Source organism: Piliocolobus tephrosceles, chromosome 7 (assembly GCF_002776525.5).
Source record: "Piliocolobus tephrosceles isolate RC106 chromosome 7, ASM277652v3, whole genome shotgun sequence".
Classification (NCBI taxonomy): domain Eukaryota; kingdom Metazoa; phylum Chordata; class Mammalia; order Primates; family Cercopithecidae; genus Piliocolobus; species Piliocolobus tephrosceles.
In genome coordinates, this window is record NC_045440.1 from 101,161,763 (window position 1) to 101,186,489 (window position 24,727).

At 35.8% G+C, this 24,727-nt stretch overlaps 1 protein-coding gene across 1 annotated transcript in view; it reads left to right on the forward strand.

Annotated features, from left to right (window-relative positions):
• LOC111520902 (vacuolar protein sorting-associated protein 13B) overlaps nucleotides 1–24,727 on the forward strand; it is an 883,038-nt gene that overhangs the window by 60,969 nt on the left and 797,342 nt on the right. Inside the window, exons 4-5 of the mRNA XM_026454936.2 lie at nucleotides 11,958–12,078; nucleotides 23,492–23,659. Of these exons, the coding sequence (XP_026310721.1) occupies nucleotides 11,958–12,078; nucleotides 23,492–23,659 (289 nt within the window). The remainder of the gene's footprint in view (nucleotides 1–11,957; nucleotides 12,079–23,491; nucleotides 23,660–24,727) is intronic.

The window sequence follows — 24,727 nt, forward strand, 5'->3', positions numbered from 1 at the left end:
ACATGGATGCAACTGGAAACCATCATTCTGAGCAAACTGTCACAAGGATAGAAAACCAAACACCGCATGTTCTCGTGCATAGGTGGGAATTGAACAATGAGAACACTTGGACACAGGGTGGGAAACATCATATCCCTCTCCTGTCGTGGTTTGAGGGGCAGGGGGAGGGATAGCATTAGGAGAAATACCTAATGTAAATGATGAGTTAATGGGTGCAGCAAACCAACATAGCACGTGATACCTATGTAACAAACCTGCATGTTGTGCACTTGTACCCTAGAACTTAAAGTATAATTAAAAAAATCCATAAATTTTGGAATGCCTTGGACACAACAACAAGAACAACAACAAGAATCTGTAAGTATTATTTTTGCTAGTATTATCATGTATAATTTAACCCTCGTATCCTTTACTTCAATTCTTAAAATCTTTAAAATCTCAATTGGCATCAAAAGTACTATTGAGAAAATTCTTTTGTGCTTTACTGCAAATTTATCTGAAATACATTCTTTTCTTCTTATACACTGAATACTCCTGGAGTTTGTTGTTTTGGAATTACATATGATTAGAAGATATTTTCTGTTTTTTTCCTCCCATGCTCCCGTTGTTTTCCCATGACACTTTTAGATCTTTATCATATTGGCTAGATTTTGACTTTTACTTTTGCATATGTTTGGAAAAACATTTTATATTATGTAGCTCTTACATATATTATTTATTTTCAGAAATACTTATATTTTTCTTCTCCCTTGAGCCTCTGGAATCTTCTTCAGCCCATTTTCTTACAGATACTTCCTTTCCTTTTCTTTCTTTTATTAACCCTTTAGTCTTTCATTAGAACTGTTAAGGAATAACTGAAGAAATACCTTGTCTTCTTTGCAGTACTTTTGCCAAGCATAAATTTTGTACTTTTTTCTTCCCTAGCTGTTTTATAGATTTTCTTATAATTCAGACATATTTGTGGTCTGAACTTTTTGCCTTTTATAATGAAATCATTAGGTTACAAAGCATTTATAGGTTTTATAGTTTATTCTGTAAATGTTTTATAAAGACAGATGATTTAGTGTAGGGGTAATCAAAGTATGCCCCATGGGCTCACTGCCAGTTTTTGTAAATAACAGTTTTTTGGAGCACAGCCACTCTTACTTGTATAAATACTGTGTTTGGTTGCTTTCATGCTTCAGTGGCAGAATTGAGAAGTTGCATGTATTAGTCCGTTTTCACACTGCTATAGAGAACTACCTGAGACTGGGTAATTTATAAAGAAAACGTTTGACTCACAGTTCTGCATTGCTGGGGAGGCCTCAGAAAACTTACAATTATGGCAGAAGGCAAAGGGAAAGCAGGGCACATCTTATGTGGCAGCAGGGGTGGGGGGAATGCCACACTTTAAAAACCATCAGATCTCATGAGAACTCACTCCCAGCAGGTCCCTCATTTGATGTGTGGGAACTACAATTCTAGATGAGATTTGGATTGGTACACAGAGCCAAACCATATTATTTTGATAAAGCCTAAATGACTTGCAAGCCTAAAATATTTATTGTCTGGCCCTTTATAGAAAGTTTGCCTACTCTTATTTTAAAGTATATGATCATTTAAAAGTGACATTTAATTTGATTAAAATTAAAAGCATAAAATAATTTAAAAATTATATATATATTTTTTTCTAGATTGTTATAGGAATTTGCATGTTGATAATTGCTAAAATTTAGAAAGCTTACAGTTACTGATGTCAAGGAGTTGACATTTTCAGTGTAGACAAGATAGTTATTGTGTATATTTACTTTGGCTTTATGTAGAAACACACAAGAAAGATGAAGTATTATTCAGTGTTAAATTAGCAGATATTTTGATAACATAATACCTACATAATTTGAGCCCTTAAATAAATGGAGTCAGGCTGGGTATGGTGGCTCACTCCTGTAATCCCTGTACATTGGGAGCCTGAGGTGGGTGGATTGCCTGAGCCCAGGAGTTAGAGACCAGCTGGGGCAACATGGTCAAACCCCATCTCTACAAAACAATACAAAAATTAGCTGGGCTTGGTGGCACACGCCTTTAGTCCCAGCTACTCTGAAGGCTGAGGCAGGCAGATGGATTGAGCGCGGAAGGTTGATACTGCCGTGAGCTGTGATCACACCACTGCCAGCCTGGGTGACAGAATGAGAGCGTCTCTCAAAAGAAAAGGAGTCATTTTGTGATTTTGAGACACAAGTACAAGTTAATAATGACATTTGTCAATTATTAGAGTATGTAGGTATCTAATAAATTATTAGAGTATGCGTGTATATATATACATTTTCTAATAATTTGTTATGTATGCATCTGTATACACAGGTATTTACACATGTCTAGACTTCACAGTAGATTGATCTGAGAATGACAGAATGATCTGCTATTACTGAGTAAATTATCATTACTATTCAGGGTTATGGTTCTTGGAAATTATATTCAGAATGGCCTAAGAGAGGTTGTTATATTTGGTGTGTTGAACTTGAGAAGGAAATTGGAAGAGTATTGGCAGAAAACTTGAGAGCGCATATAGTTTACTTTTAAAAAGATTCTAAATACATGTGAAAAAAATTCTCTTGCTCCCTTTTCCATGAATTTCTAATTGTTTTAATTAAATTAAAAAACATTTTTTAAATTAAAAAAGTTTTTTTAAAAAAAATTTAGGCAAGGTCTTGCTCTGTCCACATAGGCAGGGGTGTGGTAGCACAGTCACAGATCTCTGCAGCCTCAAACTGCTGGGCTCAAGCGATCCCCCCGCCACAGCTTCCCAAGTAGCTAGGGCTATAGGCATGCACCACCATGCCCAGCTAACTTTTAATTTTTAATTTTTTGGTAGAGACTGGGTCTCGTGTTCCCTAGGCTTGTCTTGAAGTTCTGGGCTCAAGTAGTCCTCCTGCCTCAGCCTCCCAAAGTGCTGGGATTACAGGCGTCAACCAAAGCACTTGGCCCCATGAAATTTTTTTTAGTTCTTTGATTATCTTAAAATACGTGATTTGTTATATCCTGTTAGTAGGTTATTAACATCTTAAGGTACTAAGGAATTTTCTATCCAGTCAAATATTTTGAAGTGTTTTGGAATGGATGCATGAAATTTTTCTGTGAAAACTGTAATTCTTTATTTGTATTATAGTACAGTTTGGGAATTATATCCTGAGTTTTCTAGAACAGTCTTAATTTCATACTTACTGAAACTACAACTGCATGAGATTAAGTATTTGACTTCTTATGGCTGCCATGAAAGTAATGCTTGTTGCAAAATAATTCAGATGGTACAGAAGTAAATAAAATAAGTAGTAAAAGTTAATTTTTTTGTTTTTCTGGTACTCCCCTTCAAAGACATATATTATCTATAGGTTTCCTCTTCACTGACTGTCTACATTATCTTCTTTTCTCACATTTTATTTCTTAATTTTCTCCTGCATTCTGTATTTATTGTTCAAACTATCATGTCATTGAGTATTATTTCTAGATCTTGTAGGTGTGTTTCAGTCTTTATTATTCTTTTTTCTTTTGTCTCCTGTGTGTATTTTCAAATAGCCTGTTTCCAGTCTCACTAATTCTTTCTTCTGCTTAATTTTGCTGTTGAGAGATTCTGATGCATTCTTCAGTATGTTAATTCTAATCAGCGGTTGGCAGTAAGTTTTTTCTGCCTCCTTCAAAATTGGGGCTTCACTCTATTACTGGTTTTAAGTGTCGAGCTTGGTAACAGTCTCCCGTCTTACGTGACCATTTTGAGTTCTCTTTATTCCTTATCTGCCAGGTTTTGCATCTTTTGCATGGTGATGTGTCTTACTCAATCTGGCTAATGCTTTGAGCCTGGTTAAAATTTTTCTCTTTTTTATGTTATTGCTAGTGTTTCTTGTCCTCCCCCATCCTCAATGTTTTTATCTAGTCAGCCTTTATCAGAAGTATAAATCCTTTTTTCTTTTTATTGGAAATCTAAAAGCTTCAAATATAACTTTTTTTTAAGAGATGGGATCTGATTATGTAGCCCAGGCTGGCTGCCAACTCTTGGGTTCAAGCAGTTCTCCACCCTCAGCCTCCTGAGTAGCTGGGATTACAGGAACATGCTACAAAGCCCTACTTCAAATATCACTTGTACATCACTTGTATTTTAAATGAGTCCTAAATCTTTATATAACTGATCTCCGTTTCAATCTCTTCTAGTACACGTTCAGCTTTCCTGTACACATATATAATTGTATGTCATACGTTTACTAGAAATACTACCTATCAAAAATTGAATGTACTAGGCCGGGCACGGTGGCTCATGTCTGTAATCCCAGCACTTTGGGAGGCCGAGGCAGGCAGATTACTTAAGGTCAGGAGTTCGAGACCAACCCGGCCAATATGACGAAACCCTGTCTCTACTAAAAATACAAAAATTAGCTGGGCGTGGTGGCGCGCACCTGTAATCCCAGCTACTCGGGAGGTTGAGGCAGGAGAATTGCTTGAACCCGGGACGTGGAGGTTGCAGTGAGCTGAGATTGTGCCACTGTACTCCAGACTGAGTGATAGAGTGAGACCCTGTCTCAGGAAAAAAAAAAAAAAAAATTGAATTTACCATTTTACCTTAAATATCAGATCTTAAAAAAAAAAATCAGTTGGTAATTTCCTGGGTAGTGTAGAGCTTAGAGAGTAGTGTCATCCTATATGACTCATGGTCAAGCATCTGTTTTTCTGTCCTGAAATTTGCAAACCTCATTAGCATCAATTTGCAATGTTAGAGCAGACGTAAAAGTTACATTATATTCTTCTTTCTTTCTTTTTTTTTTTTTTTTTTTTGAGACAGAGTCTCGGTCTGTTGCCCAGGCTGGAGTGCAGTGGCTGGATCTCAGCTCACTGCAAGCCCCACCTCCCGGGTTTAGGCCATTCTCCTGCCTCAGCCTCCCAAGGAGCTGGGACTACAGGCGCCCACCACCACACCCGGCTAGTTTTTTGTATTTTTTAGCAGAGACGGGGTTTCACTGTGTTAGCCAGGATGGTCTCGCGCGGTGGCTCAAGCCTGTAATCCCAGCACTTTGGGAGGCCGAGACGGGCGTATATTCTTCTTTCTTAGGAGACTGAGAAGATAATAGTGTCATTAACTGAATTAGGGAATAAAGGGCAGGATTTTGGGGGAAACAATGGGAGAAGGGGAAAAAGGGGCTGAATCAGTTGCAGAGTTATGAGTTTTGTTTTAGACTTGTTCAGTTTGAGGTGCTCACATAAAAATTTTTTTTCTCAGTGCTACTTCCCTCATTATTTAATTTCTAAACTTTTATAATAATCTATTGCTGATGTTTCTGCTTTTGCTCTTGGCTAAATACTCAGAAGAGTCTTCTTCCTAAATGAAATGCTTCATCTTATTATTCTCTCATTCATAAGTTTCATTGGCTTGTTTAATATACAGAATAAAGTTTAAATTTCTTGGACGAATAGGCGCTCTGCCATTTGCCCTAGTTTCTTTTTACAGCTTGATATTTCACTGCTCTCTATTTAACCTAAATTGGGCCATCCATTATTTCAGTAAGGCATGTTACCTTTCTTGTTCAACCTTTCCTTTTTCATTCCTGCAGGGCACAATCTTTTCAAATCTCTTGTTCTTTGTGATGTTTTCCTGACTACTCAATTTCACTCTGATTTTTCCTTTCTCAGGATAAGGAAAGGTTAGGTTGGATAGGTTAGGAAAGGATGGGTTGTTAATACAGTATTGTACTTCTCAGTTACCTTTTCCTCATAGGGAGGCAGTAGGGCAAAGTGGTTAGGATTAGGCATTTAATAGCTGTGTGATTTTGAAGCATGTAATCTCTTTATGCCTTAGTTTCTTCATCTATAAAATGAGGATATTCTTGCATTCATAGAGTTGATTAGGAGGATTAAGAGAGATATGAACATAATGTCTTTAGCAGTATGTGACATATTGAAAGTGTTACAAAATTTTTTCTGTTTGTCTCTTTTTCATCCATCTCTGCCTTCTTTCTGTTTGTAAACCAAAAAGTATCTGAGACAAGTCTCAATTTAGAAGTTTATTTTGCCGAGGTTAAGGACAAACCTCAGGAGGTCCTGATAACGGGTGCCCAAGGTGGTCAGGCTACACCTTGGTTTTGTGCATTTTACGGAGACATGAGACGTCAATCAATATATATCGGATGTACATTGGTTTGGTCTGGAAAAGCAGGACAACGTGAGGAGGAAAGGGCTTCCAAGTAATAGGTGGAATCAAAGATTTGCAATTGGTTGAAAGAATTTATCTAAAGACCTGGAATTCACAGAAGGGAATGTCTGAGTTAAGATAAGGAATTATGGAGAACAAATTTCTTATTATGCACATGAAGTTTCCAGGTAGCAGGCTTCAGAAAGAACAGATTGTAAATGTTTCTTAATCACGTTTAAAAAGGTGCCAGACTCTTAGTTAATTCTCTCCTGCATCAGAGAAAAGCCTGGAAAGGGAAAGGGATTCTTTACAGAATATAGATTTTTCCCCACAAGAGACAGCTTTGTAGGGCCATTTCAAAATATGTATAAGGGTTATACTTTCATTTCTTTCAGGGCCTGTGATCTGTCATGTGATGTAATACTGGAGTCAGGGTGGAATTTGGTGTCTTATTGCTACAAAAAGTCTTAAGATTTCTGTTTTAATGTTAATACAGGTCAGTTGTGCCTGAATTTCAAAGAGAGGCGGGTATAATGAGGCATGTCTAACCTCCCACTCCCATCATAGCCTGAAGTAGTTTTCAAGGTTAAGTTTGGAATGCCCATGGCTTGAGGGGGGGGGGTCCATTCAGATAGTTTTGGGGGCTAACAATTTTATTTTTAGTTTATGCCTATGCTCCACTTTTCTTAAGAGAAGCCCTACTTTTCTTATCCTTGAAATACTTGCTGCATGGTATATACATATATATATACATGTGCTCAGTAAAGGGAACTGCTATTTCTTTTTTCTTTGTGATGTATATAATCACTGATTAACTCCTTTTTTTTTTTGAGATGGAGTCTCTCTCTGTCACCCAGGCAGGAGTGCAGTGGCACGATCTTGGCTCACTGTAACCTCCACCTCCCTGGTTCAAGCGATTCCCCTGCCTCAGCCTCCTGAGTAGCTGGAATTACAGTTGCACAGTACCACGCCCGGCTAATTTTTTTGAAGTTTTAGTAGAGACAGGGTTACACCATGTTGGCCACACTGGTCTCGAACTCCTGACCTCAGGCAATCCACCTGCCTCCCAAAGTGCTGGGATTATAGGCATGAACCACCATGCCTGGCCTGATTAACTCTTAAATTACTAACTTTTTAATGTATACGTAGGTTTTGTTATTTGAGTAAATAGGTAAAATACTTAGATAAAGATATCTTCTATTTTACTACTTTTTTTTTTTCCTGAGGTGCCTAACACATACTTTACTTTGCTCGGACATCTGTTGCTGAGGGAAGTAGTATACAAGAAAACAAAGTGCAGTTAAATGGATCTGTTCAATAACCCAATTCCCCCCAGTGAATTCTGGTAAAAATTAGATGGTAGAATGTGGTTTAGACTAGGGTAGTTCTGTATTTACTTTTTTTTTTCCTCCCTGAATGTCTGCCTATTTCACCTTCTAAATCTTCGAGTGGATCTCACAGTTTCAATTCTATTGTTTAAAAATGGGAGAGGGAGGTGGCAATCTGATACACACCCACCAATATGAAGGAAAGGAATGTCATAGGTAGCAATAAAGAACAAATTTTTCCTAACATGTTTTGCTATTTCTCTGATAGATGTTCTGGCATAGTTTAATAGTTTGATCGTTCTGTGGCTGGAGCAATATCATGGGTCAGGGGCTATGTGGGTGAAAAGAAGGAAGAGGAGAGATGGCTAATGGTTGAGTCATCTGGGAAAATGGCTATGGTCCTTTTACTACGTAGCATGGGTCTCAGAGATTAGAAGAGAAGAGATTAGGAAAGCACACAGAAGTGTTCACAGTGAGTACAGTGATCTCCTTTATTATTAAAATGGGCCCAATGAATGTTCAGCTTTTAGTCATTCAGGTTAGTTATATCTTCCTTTGAGATGATCAAGTGAAAATAATACAAGGGAGGGTCATTTCTTTTTCCTTTTTCCAGCCTATCATAACCCCTTATTTCTACTCTTGATAGGAGAGAAGATGGAAGCAGCCTCCCTTGTGGACTAAAGTTGATGTGTGAAGAGATTGGTGTCATACATTCCTCTTTATTTAAGCATGCTTGATATCTATATATATGTGTGTGTGTGTGTGTATATATATATATATATATATATATATATTTATGACTAAAGCTAAGGTTTTAAATATTGCTCTTAAGGTAGAGTTGAGTCAGATTTCTATTTTTACCATGAAACTTAGTGAATGTGTTTTCCCTGGCTCTCTCTTGTGCTCTCCAAGTGTACCTTTGAGTAAATGACTTTATTTAGCTTTCTGACATTGAAGTGTGCAGTGTTACTCTCAGAGATTCTTTATTGCATCTGGCAGTTATCATTGTACTTGCTACTGGAGAGGATAGAGGTGAATGTTCCTAAGAACCTTGTAGCAGTTCATTTCTAAGCCCTTTTGGTGACCAGAGTTGACAGGTGAGTCTTAGTTCTTTTCTGCTTGCGAAGTTTGGTGCCACAGGGTTGAGCATAAAGTACATCACCTCTTAGTTTCACTATTCATTTTCTCCTTCTTCAGCTCTTTCCTGCATCTTAACTTCTTGCTCTGTAATTTTAGACAAGGACTTGAATAATTTAGTTACTTGTTTTCAGTTTTATTCTCAATTTTATTCACACTATTGTGAATCTGGGAGTTGATGGTTTTCTAGTTTTGGTTGCCTAGCCCTATGAGGGACAGGGAGAAAAGTGTGCAACATGAACTCATGATCTGTCAGTATGAAAGTAATGGTCTATTTACATGCAGTGTTTGCCACACATTTTTCCTCTGTTAGGAACTTTTGTAAGGAAATGACATTCTTGCTTGTTTCATGAGGAGCAAATGGCAGTATTTTCAGAAATAGCTATGTGGTCCCCAAGAGAAAACATTCTTTGGCCATGAAATATACTTACCAGACATTTTGGAAAAAGTTGCAACCTAAATAAGATATAACTGTAATGTGTTTGGTGTTAAAAATTATCTTAAAATATTTTAGCTAGTATTTTTGAGAACAGAGTTTCTTTTATTAGTAATTAAAGCTTTCAATGAATGAAAACTGTGTAATAGTCCACAGCGATGCCTACTGGTTAAAAGCAGATGATGAATTCAAAACTAATGGAAATAATTTCAGTCTTAATAGTAAATATTATAATTATTCTTATTTGGCTTTATTTTTATTTAATTTGATTGGGACATGATTTGAATGGAAACTCACTTTTATTTGATACGACTAAAATGTAATTGAAATGAAAACAAGTTCAAATCATTGAAAGGATTAATTTCTAATTATAGTGTATACATTGTCAAAGTTTCCTAACCATGATTAAGAAAGAAGTGTTTACGTGTTTGGTAATGTTTGGTTTATAGTATATATTCCTGTGAGTACCATGATTAATGCTCATTTTTTGAGCACACAAAAATTTCAGGTTTTTAAAATAAATTTTGTTTAGGCAAATAAGGTTATTTAGTTTGTTTTTCTTTTGAATAATAAATACATGTAGTTTGCAGGGAAGGTTTATTCACTTTTTTTTTTTTTTTACAAAAATTTGAAAATTCATCCTTTTCATTTAATCCCATTTTGCTGCTAATAATTTTTTAAAAATAGAGTAAAAATAACTTGTTCTTTCTTTTGCTTTAAAATGTTTGTCATCTCACATATGCCAGATTTATTGGACTGCAGTAGTTTTAGTGCATTTTGGCTGGAATGTTTATTATGACATCACCATAATCTATATACAGTATGTGATTTCAGATGGTTTCAGTGTTAAATATTTTCATAATTATGCTAGTTTTGGCAGTTCACTTGGAACTTTTTCACATCTCTTTAATGAACATGTTTTACTTCTGGGCTTTTGAGACAACCATATGTTTCAAAAATTAATAATGTGCTTTCAATGTTAATGTTGTGCAGAAGTGTATGACTGTGGACATTTTTAAGGATTTAAGTTGAACTAAAAGTAATTACAGTAAGGCTTTATTCACGGTAGTAGTCTTTTGGTATTTAAGACCGTAACATCCCCCAAATGACAGAAGGTATCTTTATGAAGATTGAATAGTAAAGTTATTTTGTGGAATGAAACCTGTGGTGTTTGTTTTTCATTAACTTAAAATGAACATAAGTTTGTGAGAAAATTTTCACTGTTGTTTATGGTTGCAAGTCTTTTTGTTTGTATGAAGTTTCAAACAAACTTTTTTCTAATGTATCACTACCATCTGAAGCCATGCTATTTTGTAAAACATCATTTATTGTATATTTCTCTTAGTGTGATAGTGAATAAAAATTTTCTTAAAGAGGTCTTATTATCATTCTTATTTGCCTCTAGTACCCTGTTAGTTTGGTAAACTAGTGATGATTATTCATCACTATAAAATAGTGTTATTATTGATTAATGAATTCATGGTACGCAGTGCACTCTCAGCTACCCTTTGTAAAATTGGTATCTTTGATCTGTCACTCCACATATGCATTTTTACTTCAAGCAAAAATGTATTCTTTTATCCTCAAAAAAGGAATAAGAAGTTAGTTGCCAGATGATTTTCCCTCATGTTACTACTCCACCTATTTTCTCTTTGTAATGCCTATCTTTGTGAAAGAGCAGTTTATTTTTATTGACCCCACTGTAATTTCTCATTCACTCTGAGCTACTCATTTACTGCTCCCAATTCTCTCTCTCTGTGGGAACTGCTAAATCTCCTTTCTAATAGGTTAGTGGCAGCCTCCTCCTAATTACCAAATCCTAAAACAGGCCAACTAGAATGAGGACTGAGAATATCTCTATAGTTGTTAACATTACCCCATTTTTATTGAAAGATCTGTGCCTTTAACTTCTTCCATCTTAGATACTGTATACTCTGGCCTTATTTGACTAATCATCATTCTTTATATGTGCTACATATGTTGATACTGTTTTGCTTTTACTTATGGTTCCTCCCTCCACACCTCATTTAGCCCCCGTCTAAACCTAAAACATTTCCACATTTAATTTTGAATGGCCTGATCTTTCTAGTTCTTCCAAACAGAATGACTCTTTTTATGCTCCTTATTACTTAAAAACAAACAAAAGTATTGCTGTTGTAGAATTAGTTATATATGTGTTTGATAGATTGTGAAGTCCCTAAGGACAGGTTACAAAGATAAATATATCTAATTTATCCTTGTAAATCCAGCAATTGGCATGTAAGAGCATTATATAAATGTTGAATCAGGACAGGAAAAAAGTACTCATTTGCAGTTATAAATAAAGGGATAAATTTCAAAAATACATATAATTTATTTGTTTCTGTTACTCATATTGAAACCCAGTTAAAACTTATACCTAACATGAATGATAATTTAGTATACATTGTTTAGTAGGATGGAGAGGATTATAAGAGTGATTAAGATTAATCATTAAAGATGACCAAGATAGCTTGGATTGAAAATAGTGTTTTAACATATAAACAACAAATAGGGGAAAAATTAAGAACCTTTTTATTTATTTTGCACTTACATAGAGATGGATGTTGTTTAAAAGCTTTCATTAAGTAATTTTTTCTTTTGCTAGAGCCATAAATAAGAATTCTTTGGAGACTGTCAAGTAGTTTGTTTTGATATCAGCTAAAGAAAGAAGAATTTATAGTTTTAAACTACTAGTTATTAATTTTTTTAAATGCTGTTTGAGAATGCAAATTATGAAAATTGGTTATGTAGTTTTTAGAGCTAAAAATAAAATTATGTTGATCTTTCTCCTGTGGCTACCATAAACTGCATATATTAAAATTTTTTTTCTTAATTGTTGAATATGATTGATGGTTTTCTTTTTCTTTCTTTAAAATAAAAATAGGATGACCATGAAAGCTGTGGTTCTAATTCCACAAACCGTAGTACTACTGAGAACACAAAATCATCAATCAAACCACGGAGAATTCAGCAGGCTGCTCCTACAGATCCTGACTTACCACCAGGTAACTTCTAACGGGATCGATAAAATCAAATTTCAATTTTTGTCCGGGCATAGTGGCTCATGCATGTAATCCCAGTGCTTTGGGAGGCTAAGGTGGGTGGATCACTTGAGGTCAGGAGTTCAAGACCAGCCTGGCCAACATGGTGAAACCATGTCTCTACTAAAAATACAAAAATTAGCCGGGCGTGGTGGCATGCACCTGTAATCTCAGCTACTCCGGAGGCTGAGACAGGAGAATCACTTGAACCCGGGAGGCAGGGGTTGCAGTGAGCCGAGATCGTGCCACTGCATTCCAGCCTGGGTGACAGAGTGAGACTCTTGTCTCAAAAAAAAAAAAAAAAAAAAAAAATTGATCATTGTTTTAGTCCTTTGTAGAATATATATTTTTAGTATCATAAAACTTTTAAGCTGTATGTGCATGTGTACTTGTGTGTGACTTCAGAACAAATTGGGTCTAGAGCCTTCACAAATGGGTTTCATTCAAATTTTGATCCTCTTTTGCAGTAAGTTGTTCTTTGAGTTTCTTTCTTACAGTTTAAGCAAAAGACTAACAGTCTCTTTGTTCCCCTTGTGTCTTGATAACAGAGAAAAGACACTAGATTATTCTGAGTTTCTGGAAGTGCTAAAATTCACTAATGGAATCGCAGAATTTTGTAACTGAAACAGACCTTATATATCATCTCTTTTATTTCCTGAAGTTTTTATTTAGGTGGGACAGTAGTGGGTTGCATATTTCTTCGTAAACATTTAAAGAAAAAAACTGATCATCACATGTCAGCTCTGTGGCCAAGATGTATTGCTGCCTTTTTACAGTTAGGAGTTGTTTATCAGTCACTTCTGTTTTGATTTTATTTATTAGTGACTCCTATTTTTGTGAGATATATTAGACATTGATATATAGTTGTTTTCTGTGCCGAAGTTTTATAAGCTTTCTGCTCCTCTCATTACTTTTTGGCAGTCTTTTGGCACCACTTACTTGTAAAAGGCTAGAATTAGGTATATCATTTTATAGACCCCTTCCTTCAAATACATGTCCTAAGTTACATTTGAATTGAACACTGTTAACTAGTCTATAGTGACATTAGTACTGATGCTTTGTGTTCTTCAGAACTCTATTTAACAGGTCTTTGTTATCCATCTGGATTCTGGATAGATTAATTGTTATAAGCTGGAAAAGGTGTCAGAAGATGTATTACTTCTAAATGTTTCTATTTGTGCTTAGAGTTGTGTGATGGTTCCAGAATTTTTAAAACTTTTTCTTAATAACTCCTTGTGAAAAATCCTGAGAAATTAAATTAAATTATGAATTAAACTGTAAATGTTCTTTTTAAACGGGCAATCCTTTTGTCCCTCCAAATTTATGATTACATATTTTCTTAAGAGTTCTATAGCAGCTTGTGTATAGAAGCATTGAGGTCTCTCTCTCTCAATGTCCTGGCAAAGAATAATCAATTGTAGGTTTAATTGTTGGCTTGTTTTATATTTTGCTTTTCCTAAGAAAACACAAAAAAATTAAAGCTGTTGTCAATTGTTGATTTCATAGTAACCTTCTATGGGGTAACCTGCATGTACTCAAAATAGGTCCCAGACTTTTAATGATTCTTTATTGTCTGTATTAGAATTTAGACTGTTATTCAGAATTGGGAGAATTGGCCTATTTTTGTGGCACAAAACATGAAATCATCAATATAACATAAAACATTCTTTTTTTTTTTTTTGAGACCCAGTCTCACTCTGTGGCCCAGGCTGGAGTGCAGTGGTGTGATCTCAGCTCTCTGCAACCTCTGCCTCCTGGGTTCAAGCGATTCTTCTGCATCAGCCTCCCAAGTAGCTGCACCACCATGCCCAGCTAATGTTTGTAGAGACGGGGTTTCACCATGTTGGCTAGGCTGGTCTTGAACTCCTGGTCTCACGTGATCCACCCGCCTAGGCCTCCCAAAGTGCTGGGATTACAGATGTGACCCACCACGCCCGTCCTAAAACATCCTGTTTTTAGTAGCATTTAACAGAATTGTGTTCTACCTGAACTACTTGAGGTAGTTTTTAGATTAGCATGTGCCTTTCTACCTTTACCTAACAGGAGGCCTCATAGTCTCTTTTATGCTGACATAAATCACAGTTAAGAAGTAACTGAAGCTGTTGGCCAGTAACTGGGTGGCGGAGCAGCTAAACTTAATTTTGCCAAAAGTAACAAAAAAAGGGATAATTTGAGAATCCAGTTGGATAATAGTAAATCATGTCATTATTTAAAGGTTAACTCGTATGGTTATTTGAGGAGTCTTTTCAGGCAACCTTATCCTTCTTGGGAATTATATTAATTACAGTTCTTTCATGGTAGAGATAAATTCCTGCTTTTGAAATTTTGTGGGGAGGTTATTTCTCCCAGCATCTGTGTTTACAGTTTTGCAGTTTGGGCATTTGTATAAATCCAGAGATGATTTTTGAGAGGTTTTCCTGTTGGCAATAGACAGTTGTTTTAATCTTTTGAAGAATAGGTGGTTCTCTATTAGGAAAAGAATATAACATCCAGCATCTGCTTGGCAATCTCTGTTCTTGGCATCTAGAATAGTCTTTTTCAAACCAAGGATCCTGACCAGTTAGTTTATTGTTAAAACACTTTAGTGGGTCATGGCAAGCATTTAAAACTATATGGCATTGAATAGAAAGTCACATAGCATGTTTGCTTATATTAAAACTTAATAATATTTCAAGAAAGTATATGAATGTATGTACTTGTGCTGGGTTACAATGTAATATTTCTTACTGGGCGAGGGTTAAAAGAGTTTGGATCTGACTGATTTGAAGCAAACATTTTCTTTCAGTTAATGTTATATAGGCCAAGAACTTTACTGTTAATAACAGCTTATTAATATTGTCATTAATAACTGTTTATTAATAACAGTAAAGTTTTAAATTGTGGGCTTAGTACCTCCTGTAAGACATGCTGACAGTTTCTACTTAGAGAGTTTAAGTGTATTGCATTCATTCATTCATTCATGCATGCATGCATGCTTCTTCAGTGCCTTCTGCATTTTATTTCAGTGTAAAATGAGACCACTTCTAAACTGGATACCTGGGTTACTCAGTTCTGTACTCTCTGAATTATATACCCTTCACTTTTATTGAAGTACTTTATAAAAAACTTCAGTTGCTGGGCTGTTTCTACATGTCTCTAAAATGGCTTTAAAGGACATTTTAATTTTTGAAAAATTTAAGTTATTTTAATTTTTTAAAAAGTTTAAAGTCATTTAGTTTTTTTCATCATCTCTTAATTAACTGTTATTTTTTTCGAAGTAGTTACTCGTTTAAAAAAAAAAATCCCTACTTTTTTTGCCTGCTAGAGGAAGCTCAGAGACAAATTTTATGTTCCATTGTATAGCTTCAGCTGTCTTGGTATTGTCATATAATTATCTCTTTCCTTTTCCTTTCTCTTTTTCTCAGTGTGTGTGTGTGTGTGTGTGTGTGTGTGTGTGTGTGTGTGTACAATGGTAAATCATTTTGTTATTTAACGGTTAAGTCATACGGTTATTTGAGGACTAATTTTTGGCAGCCATATCCTGCTTCGGAATCATATTACAGTTCTTTCATGGTAGAGATAATTTCTCTACCACACACTTTAATAGAAATATTTAGGGTACAGTTAAACTAAAATCCATGTTGCCCACTGGGTGAGAAGATATGACTTAGGCTTTTTTTTTTTTTTTTCCGAGATGAAATCTCACTCTGTCGCACAGGCTTGAGTGTAGTGGCATGATCTTGGATCACTGGAACCTCCGCCCACCAGGTTCAAGAGATTTTCCTGCCTCAGCCTCCCGAGTAGCTGGGATTCCAAGCGTCTGCCACCATTCCCAGCTAAGTTTTGTATTGTTATTAGAGATGGGGTTTCACCATGTTGGCCAGGCTGGTCTCAAACTCCTGACCTCCGGTGATCTGCCCACCTCGACCTCCCAAAGTGCTGGGATTACAAGTGTGAGCCACTGTGCCTGGCTGTGACTTAGTCATCTTTGATTGTCATCATCTAGCACAGGGGTTAGCAAACATTTTCTGTAAAGGGTCAGTCAGTAAATATTTTAGGCTTTGCAAGTGATATGTGCTGTCACAGCTGTCTCTTCTCATGTAGCATGAAACTAGCTATAGATGATTAATAAAATTATGAATGTGGCTGTGTTCCAATAAAACTTTATTTATAAAACCAGATGGCACAGGCCTTCTTTTGCTGGCCCCTAATCTACAGTGACATCTGGTTCGTAATAGTCATTTACATGTCTGAACCATACAAAATCATGCAGAATTTTCCTCAGGCTTGCGTAATTAGATTTATGGTCACTGAAATTTGGAATAAGAAGTTATCTCAAGTTATCTGGTATAGTGGTCAGTCATTTCTAGGTCATAGATCATTGGAAATCTGTTAAAAGAAAAGTGCCACATATGCATATTGAAAATTTGCTTATAACTTCACATACTTGCTGAAGTCTATCCATAGGCCCACTTAAGCCTTTGATCTAGCCTACTTTGTGAATGAGAAAATAAAAATTCAGATATTTTGGTGTACATGGAGAGACATTACTAAATTAATAGTCATTTACTTAGATTTTTCTATTTCCAGTAGAAAATATTGAATATGAAATAGAGAACATAGTTTGTGTTTGTGTGTATGTGCTTAAATGCTTGCTATCTTGGCCTTTTAGGGCTTGGTTTCTGAAAATACTATTGAAGAGAGTTTAGTAATAGTTGGAAGATATGTTAAATAATTTAAGAATATTCCAACTGTTCAAGAACCTGAGTCAAAATTGATAGTTAATTGTTATAGGAGATACCACAAACATTTCCTATTTGCCTTTTTTTTTTTTTTTAAAGCAACAGTGACAAATTATACAGGTTAAGATAATGTTAGCTGGTAGACAAAGTAACCTCTAATTTTTAGCGGCTTATCACAATAGAAGCTTTATTTTTTTATGTACCGGTTCAAAGCAGTGTTCTACCAGGAATCCAAGCTTCATTCATTCATTCGTTCATTCATTCATTTATTTGAGGTGGAGTCTCACTCTGTCACCCAGGCTGGAGTGCAGTGGTATGATCTTGGCTCACTGCAACCTCTGCCTCCCAGGTTGAGGTGATTCTCCTGCCTCATCCTCATGAGTAATTGGGACTACCAGTGTGTGTCACTGCTCCTGGCTAATTTTTGTATTTTTAGAAGAGATGGGGTTTCACCATGTTGGCCAGGCTGGTCTTGAACTCCTGACCTCAGGTGATCCGCCTACCTTGGTCTCCCAAAGTGCTGGGATTACAGGTGTGAGCCACTGCGCCAAGCCCAAGCTACTTTTATCTTGAGACTCTGCTATCTTTTAGGCCAGACTTTGGATTCTGCTGCTTTCAGCCTTTTCAGGAAGAAAGAGCCTGGAAAAGACCTATCTGCTTCTTAATATCCCCAGGCTGGAAGTGATGCATATTCCTCTGAGGAAAACTATTTGCAGGGCTATTACTTATGACTTAGAAGTTAAATCTCAGTAGCAATTCCACATGCCTGAAGTGGGAGCACAAATTATTGATGGATAGCTGCTTCTCTGCCATACAGGTGTTCTTTCTTATTAATGTATCAATCCATTTTTAAATGGATTATGCTTCAAACTATTATTTTGTGAATAACCTTCAAGATAGCTGATGTTTATATTTTATTACAGAAAATGTGGTCATTAGAGAGCCTTTATTTCATTTTAATTTGACTGAATTTCAAAGTATTGCTTAGTGGAGACAGGCTGCTTATTTCCCTAAATGTGTATCACTATGTGAATAATATGCTAGAACAGCTCATTGAAGGCTATTTTTGCCCTCAAAGAATTAACTGTTTAGGATAGGAGCTATCAACCACAATACAAAACCAAAGGAAGTTTTGTATTAAACTATCAACCACAGTACAAAACCAAAGGAAGATGAGCTCTAATGAACCACAAGTAATATCTGTTGGGCACTAAAAGGAGGGAGTTGTCATGTGCAGGTGTGTATGGCTTCTGAACACACACATAAAACAGAGGCAAGACAGATCAAAAATGAAAGTATGGGAGATAATATAAGAGACAAATAGTAGCCAAAAATAAATCTATATCTTTGTATGAAAATGAGGCAAAAATAAGAAAATTAAAGACAAAAGACATTAATGGAAATAGGTAATAAAGATACTAAATTATAATAAAAGATATAGTTCTCCAGAAAATACACATTAACTTTGTATGTACCTAACGATCTGACTTTGAAAGGTCATAAATCAATCAGGAAAAAAAAATCCCTAAATTAGATCATTGGATATAAAAATTTTGTTTTAGTAGACACATGTAAACTCTGCACTAGGCACGTAAGACAGTATACATTTCTTTTGATGCACACATTGAGTATCTACAAATATTAACAAAGACTTGGCTGAAAAGGAAGTCTTGAGAAATTTCAAAGCATCAGTATCATGTATCATTCTCTCTGACCACAATGTGATTAAATTATAATTATTGATGTGTTTGAATTTACACCTGCCATTTCATTTGTTGTTTTTCTTTGGTCACTCTGTTTTTTGTTTCTGTTTCCCATCTCATGCCTACTATTTACTTTTTCAGAGCTCTGAAGTAGCTGCTCCATACATTCTCTCCAGGTTTTATGGCTGCAGTCACTGGGAAAGACAGGGTGGAGTGCTTACTTTATCTTACCCAGAACTGAAATCGGTTAACATTGTGGTGTACAACCTTTTAGAGAGTCTTTTCTTCCTTTACACACACACATTCACACATATGCACACACACACAATTTTTTGTAACCTAAATTTTTCATTTACTGTTATGCCAAAAACGTGTTTCCAGGCCATTCATATTTTTTACATTGTTATTTCAGTCAATGGCATACAATCCTGTTGTATAACTCTTCTACAGTTTATTCAACCAGTCCTTTTTTTTTTTTTGGTTTGATATTTAGGTTATTTGTTATTTTTAGTTTTGTAAAATGCTTTAGCAAACATATGTAGGTAAGTCTTTGCATACACCTCTGCTTATTTCTTTAGGAAAAATCCTTTCCAATTTATAGAGTCAAAATCTGTGAGCACTTTTAAGGTTTTCGGCATAAAATGGCTAAATTACTTGGTGAAAAGTTTGTAACAATACTTTATTCCAATCACATTTTTAGTCCAATGCTATTTTTTTATTATTAAAAAACATCTCTTAAACTTCTATAGGTGGAAAATGCTATCTCATACATTTTATTGCTAATTGGGATTTCCATTTTTACCATTTTCTTTTTATCACTTTTTTGTATAGGAAAGCTAATTTTTGTATTTTGTTAGCTGACCAGTATTCAATATTTTTTAGTCTCTTCTTTTGGAACTTCTATGTAAAAAGTACTGTCATCTTTGTGAAATGACTTTTTTCCCTCCTTTGCAATACTTATACACTAATTTCTCTTTTTTCCCTTTATTTCATTGTCTAGAACTTCTGTGATCATCTTAAATAATATAGTATCACCAACTCACATCTGTTTTTTTTTAGCTCCTACAGTAATTGCCCACAATTATTATCTAGTTACTAAATCTGATAAATGTTTTTAATTAATATTTTATTGGGCCTGTCTATATAACATTGACAATAAAGATTTTTTATTCTTGCCCTTTTAACAAACTTTTTATTTTGAAACAATTTCAGCATTTCATAAAAGACAAGAACATTCTAAAGAACTTATTTTACCTTTAACCATTTGAGCATAAATGTCCTATCTGATGCTACATAATGCTCAAATAAATTTTACACCAAAAACTTGACTAAGATGTTTTTATGTACTGTAACCAAGTCATCAACCATGGAAATTTCTGATTATGAGCAACTTGGCTTCCCAGTGACCACATCAAGATGAATCAATTGCAGATGGTGTCTCTTTGTAACCAAAAAATTTTGATACATGCCATTTAAGACTATCAGAGAAATAAATAAGATATAATCTTTTTTCTCTAGGATTTCACAGTTTATCAGAGAAGATAACCAAACATATACACAAGCAAATGACTAATAGTAGCATAAGCCCAAGAAAAGTCATAGAGGCATTTCTCTTTAATGTTGAGGTATAGGATGGAGGACATTGGAGAAGACAATATAAGGCAGAGGAAAATTATACTGCACCTGAACAAGAAGTGTGAATGGACAAAAAGTATTCTAAAAAGGAGGAAGAACATGAGCAAAGTTAGTGAAAATTTAGTGTTTTCAACTGGTCCTGTGGACATAGATGTATGTTTGGAAGAAGGGGTTATATGAGGTATGGGGAGAGGTAGATAATAAGAATTTCTGGAGAAAGGTTGATAAGCAGCAGGCTGTTTTAGAGCCATCTAATATTACATCTTGTAGGTTCTCATCCTTAGTGTGACTTTCCATTTTCAGATGCTTGTGGAGTAGACCTGGATGATTATTATGTTATTTGAACAAATACAGTTCCAGGGAGTCTCTAAGTATGGAGTGATGAGAGCTGTTAGATCTGCTTGACACTATCTTGTAGCTTGCGTAGAAGCAAGTTACTTTGAGGGATTATAGAGACAGTGTGTCATTTATTCCACTGATAAGTTTCTGTTACTTATTTTGACATTGCATTTTTAATAAGGAAATAGAAATAGTCTTCTACAGAAGTAGTTGTTTTGATATTTGTTTCTTTTACTTTGGTGAATTGGCTTATTCGTCTCAATTTGTATGTCAGTTTTATAATACAAAATGGAAAGAAAAAAATATATATTATTTTGAGACAGGGTTTCACGCCTGTCACCCAGGCTGGAGTGTGATAGTGCAACTTTGGCTCACCAAAACCTCCGCCTCTGGTGCTCAAGCGATTCTGCTGCCTTAGCCTCCCGAGTAACTGGGACTAAGGCACATGCCACCACACCCAGTTAATTTTTGTAGTTTTGTAGAGACGGGTTTTTACCATGTTGCCCAGGCTGGTCTTGAACCCCTGAGCTCAAACGATCTGCCTGCTTCAGCCTCCCAAAGCGCTGGGATTATAGGTGTGAGCCACCATGCCCAGCCAGAAAATATTTTTAAAAAGATGAACAATCCATCAGTAGTGTTCTATCAGTTAAAATACGTATTTTATGTTTCTATTACTTTGCATTATATTTCTGTGCTATTTTCAATACTGTTTTAAAGATAATAAAAACTCATGAACGCTTATGTGGTTTTTAAGAGTACTCTATTGGCCGGGCATGGTGGCTTATGCCTGCAATCCCAGTACTTTGGGAGGCTGAGGTGGGCGGATCACGAGGTCAGGAGATGGAGACCAGCCTGGCCAATATGGTGAAACCCCATCTCTACTAAAAAAATACAAAAATTAGCCTGACGTGGTGGCACGTGCCTGTAATCCTAGCTATTCAGGAGACTGAGGAAGGAGAATCACTTGAACCCGGGAGGCGGAGGTTGCCGTGAGCCGAGATCGTGTTGCACTCCAGCCTGGGCAATAGAGAGAGACTCTGTCTCAAAAAAACAAAACAAAACAAAACAAACAGTTCCCTATTCATGACAGGTTTTTGAGAAATAGAGAAACCAATATTAGTCATGCTCACTTGACTTCTTGGAAACGTATTTATTTTTATTTTTATTTTTATTTATTTTTGAGACGGAGCCTTGCTCTGTCGCCCAGGCTGGAGTGCCAGCGGCGCGATCTCGACTCACTGCAGGCTCCGCCTCCTGGGTTCACGCCATCCTCCTGCCTCAGCCTCCTGAGTAGCTGGGACTACAGGCGCCCGCCACCACACCTGGCTAATTTTTTTGTATTTTCAGTAGAGATGGGATTTCACCGTGTTAGCCAGGATGGTCTCCATCTTTTGACCGCGTGATCCGCCTGCCTCGGCCTCCCAAAGTGCTGAGATTACAGGCGTGAGCCACCGCTCCCGGCCCTATTTTTATTTTTAAAAATCTGCATTGAGTAGTAATAATACGGGGTTATGTACATTCTAAGGTTAAAATGTTGATACTTAAAATTTCTTTTGGAAGTCACATTTGTTAAGAATTATTTTAGCATCTACTCATGAAATAGTAATTGTTACTTTAAATCTATTAATATTTTGAATGTTAATTTTATAGCATGTGATAATTGGTACTCTAAAAGCTGCTAATAGTTTCAATATAGGAGAAAACCTGGAATCTAAGTTGTATTACATTTCTCTCCTATTTGCATCATTGGGAATGAATGAAGGAGTTGGGTTTTGCAAACATGTTATGGTTGAATAGATTTAAATAAGCTTTCTCCCAGCAGGCTTTAGTATAGGTGTTAACAATGTCAGTTGCTGACAGAAGTTGATTCTGTTTTGTCCAGTAAAATTCTGGGTTAAAGAATACAACCATATGGTTATTTCATGAAATAGCTAAAATTTTAATTACCTTTTAAGTAGTTTCCTTTAATAGTGGAAATGCATTACCTTTTAGTTAGCTTTTTACAGTGGAAAAGATTAATTTTTTTTTCTCCTGGCTTTTAAAATGCTTTTTATAAAGTGTTATTTATATTTTTAACTAAATTACTGAATAATGTATCCATGTACACACTTATGTGAGAAACGTAAGTGAGATTATGAAGTATTCCACGGTAACATGAAATTAAAAGAAAAAATTTGGAGATTCTAAGCAAGCCATGAAGAAATAGAATGTTCATTAATTACTTTTAGTGTTTTGAGTTAACTAGTATTTCTGTTTCTGTTTCTATTTCCCTGTGTTCTTATTCTACTTTTATACATTCTCCTTCCTTCCATACTTTCGTTTTTTCATTTTTCTGTCTTCTTCATGGTAGTATTTAAAAAATATTTATTTAACTCTTCCTGTCTACATTTTCTTCTTCATATTTTCCCTTCTACTCTATTTTAACATTAAATATTAGTAAGTAAATAGAGTTGAATTCATTATGATGGTCATGTTTCCTCTATCCCAGGCATAACTTTTAAATATTTTTATGGCTAAACTAGGAAGAGTTGATGGTAGCTGGTTTAAAAAGAAGCTTAAGCTTAAAGAAGCCCGTCTTTTAATATACTGTATAATCAGCATTTAGTAACATTGTTTCATTTTGGAAAATATTTACATAATACAATAAGCAAAAATCAAAGTACTTGAAGTATAGGATAATCATTGTATGGGATCTAGTATTATGTTATCAAAAATATATATGGTCTTTGTGGTTTCTCTTATTATGTGAATACTTCACTATAGAACTTCTTGATAATTACATTTGTTGGGCTGGATCTGCTACTTACTACCTGTGTCACTTTGGCAAACCTTTTAACCTATCTGAACTTTAGTTTCTCTTTGGGAAATATGCTAAATAATACCCACCTTTCTCATACATTAAGTTCAATAACATTTTAAGAAATAATTATTTACTGAGAGATTTGTGGCTAATTAAAATCTTTTTTTTCTATTTTATAGGTTATGTGCAGAGTCTGATTAGACGAGTTGTAAATAATGTAAACATTGTGATAAATAATCTCATATTAAAATATGTTGAAGACGATATCGTTCTTTCAGTCAACATCACTTCTGCAGAATGTTATACAGTAGGTGAATTATGGGATCGTGCATTCATGGATATTTCTGGTGAGTAAATATCAAGAATACTGTATATTTTTCCATAATTGAAACAGTTGCTTTAACTCTTAACCTTTCTTTGGGCCAACTGACTTGCTGGTAAATGTTATCAAATCTTCATGCCTCCAGTGTGGAAAAAGAATGCACATATACAAAATGTTGCATATGATTACAGGAGGTTAGGAGACACTCCAAATTCAGAAATCTATACTTGTGGTTTTTTTTGTTTGTTTATTTTTGAGACAGGGTCTGGCTCTGTTGCCCAGGCTGGAGTGCAGTGGTGTGATCTTAACTCACTGCAACCTCTGCCTCCCAGGCTCAAGCAATCCTCTCATCTCAGTCTCTTGAGTAGCTGGGACTACAGGCACATGCTGCCATGCCTGGCAATTTTTTTTTTTTTTTTTTTTTTTTGAGACAGAGTCTTGCTCTGTCACACAGGCTGGAGTGCAGTGGTGCGATCTCGGCTCACTGCAAGTTCCACCTCCTGGGTTCACATCATTCTCCTGCCTCAGCCTCCCGAGTAGCTGGGACTACAGGTGCCCACTACCATGCCTGACTAATATTTTGTATTTTTAGTAGAGACGGGGTCTCACCGTGTTAGCCAGGATGGTCTCTATTTTTTGACCTTGTGATCCGCCCGCCTCAGCCTTCCGAAGTGCTGGGATTACAGGAATGAGCCACCGCGCCTGGCCAAATTTTTGTGTTTTTTTTGTAGTGACAAGGTTTTGTCACTTTGCCCAGGTTGGTCTTAAACTCCTGAGCTCTAGCGATTTGCCTGCCTTGGCCCCCCAAAGTGCTGAGATTACAGTTATGAGCCACCATGCATGGCCTATACTTGTTTTTTAATACTTTTAATTTTCATTCTTACCTGCCACATGCTTGTTTCAAATGTGGTGTATAATACAATCATGCATTGCTTAACAACAAGGACATATTCTGATAAATGCATCTTAGATGATTTTGTTGTTATGCAAATATCATAGAGTATACTTACACAAACCTAGATGGTATAGCCAGTACACACCTCAGGTGTATGGTATAGGCTATTATTGCTCCTAGGCTGCAAACCTGTACAGC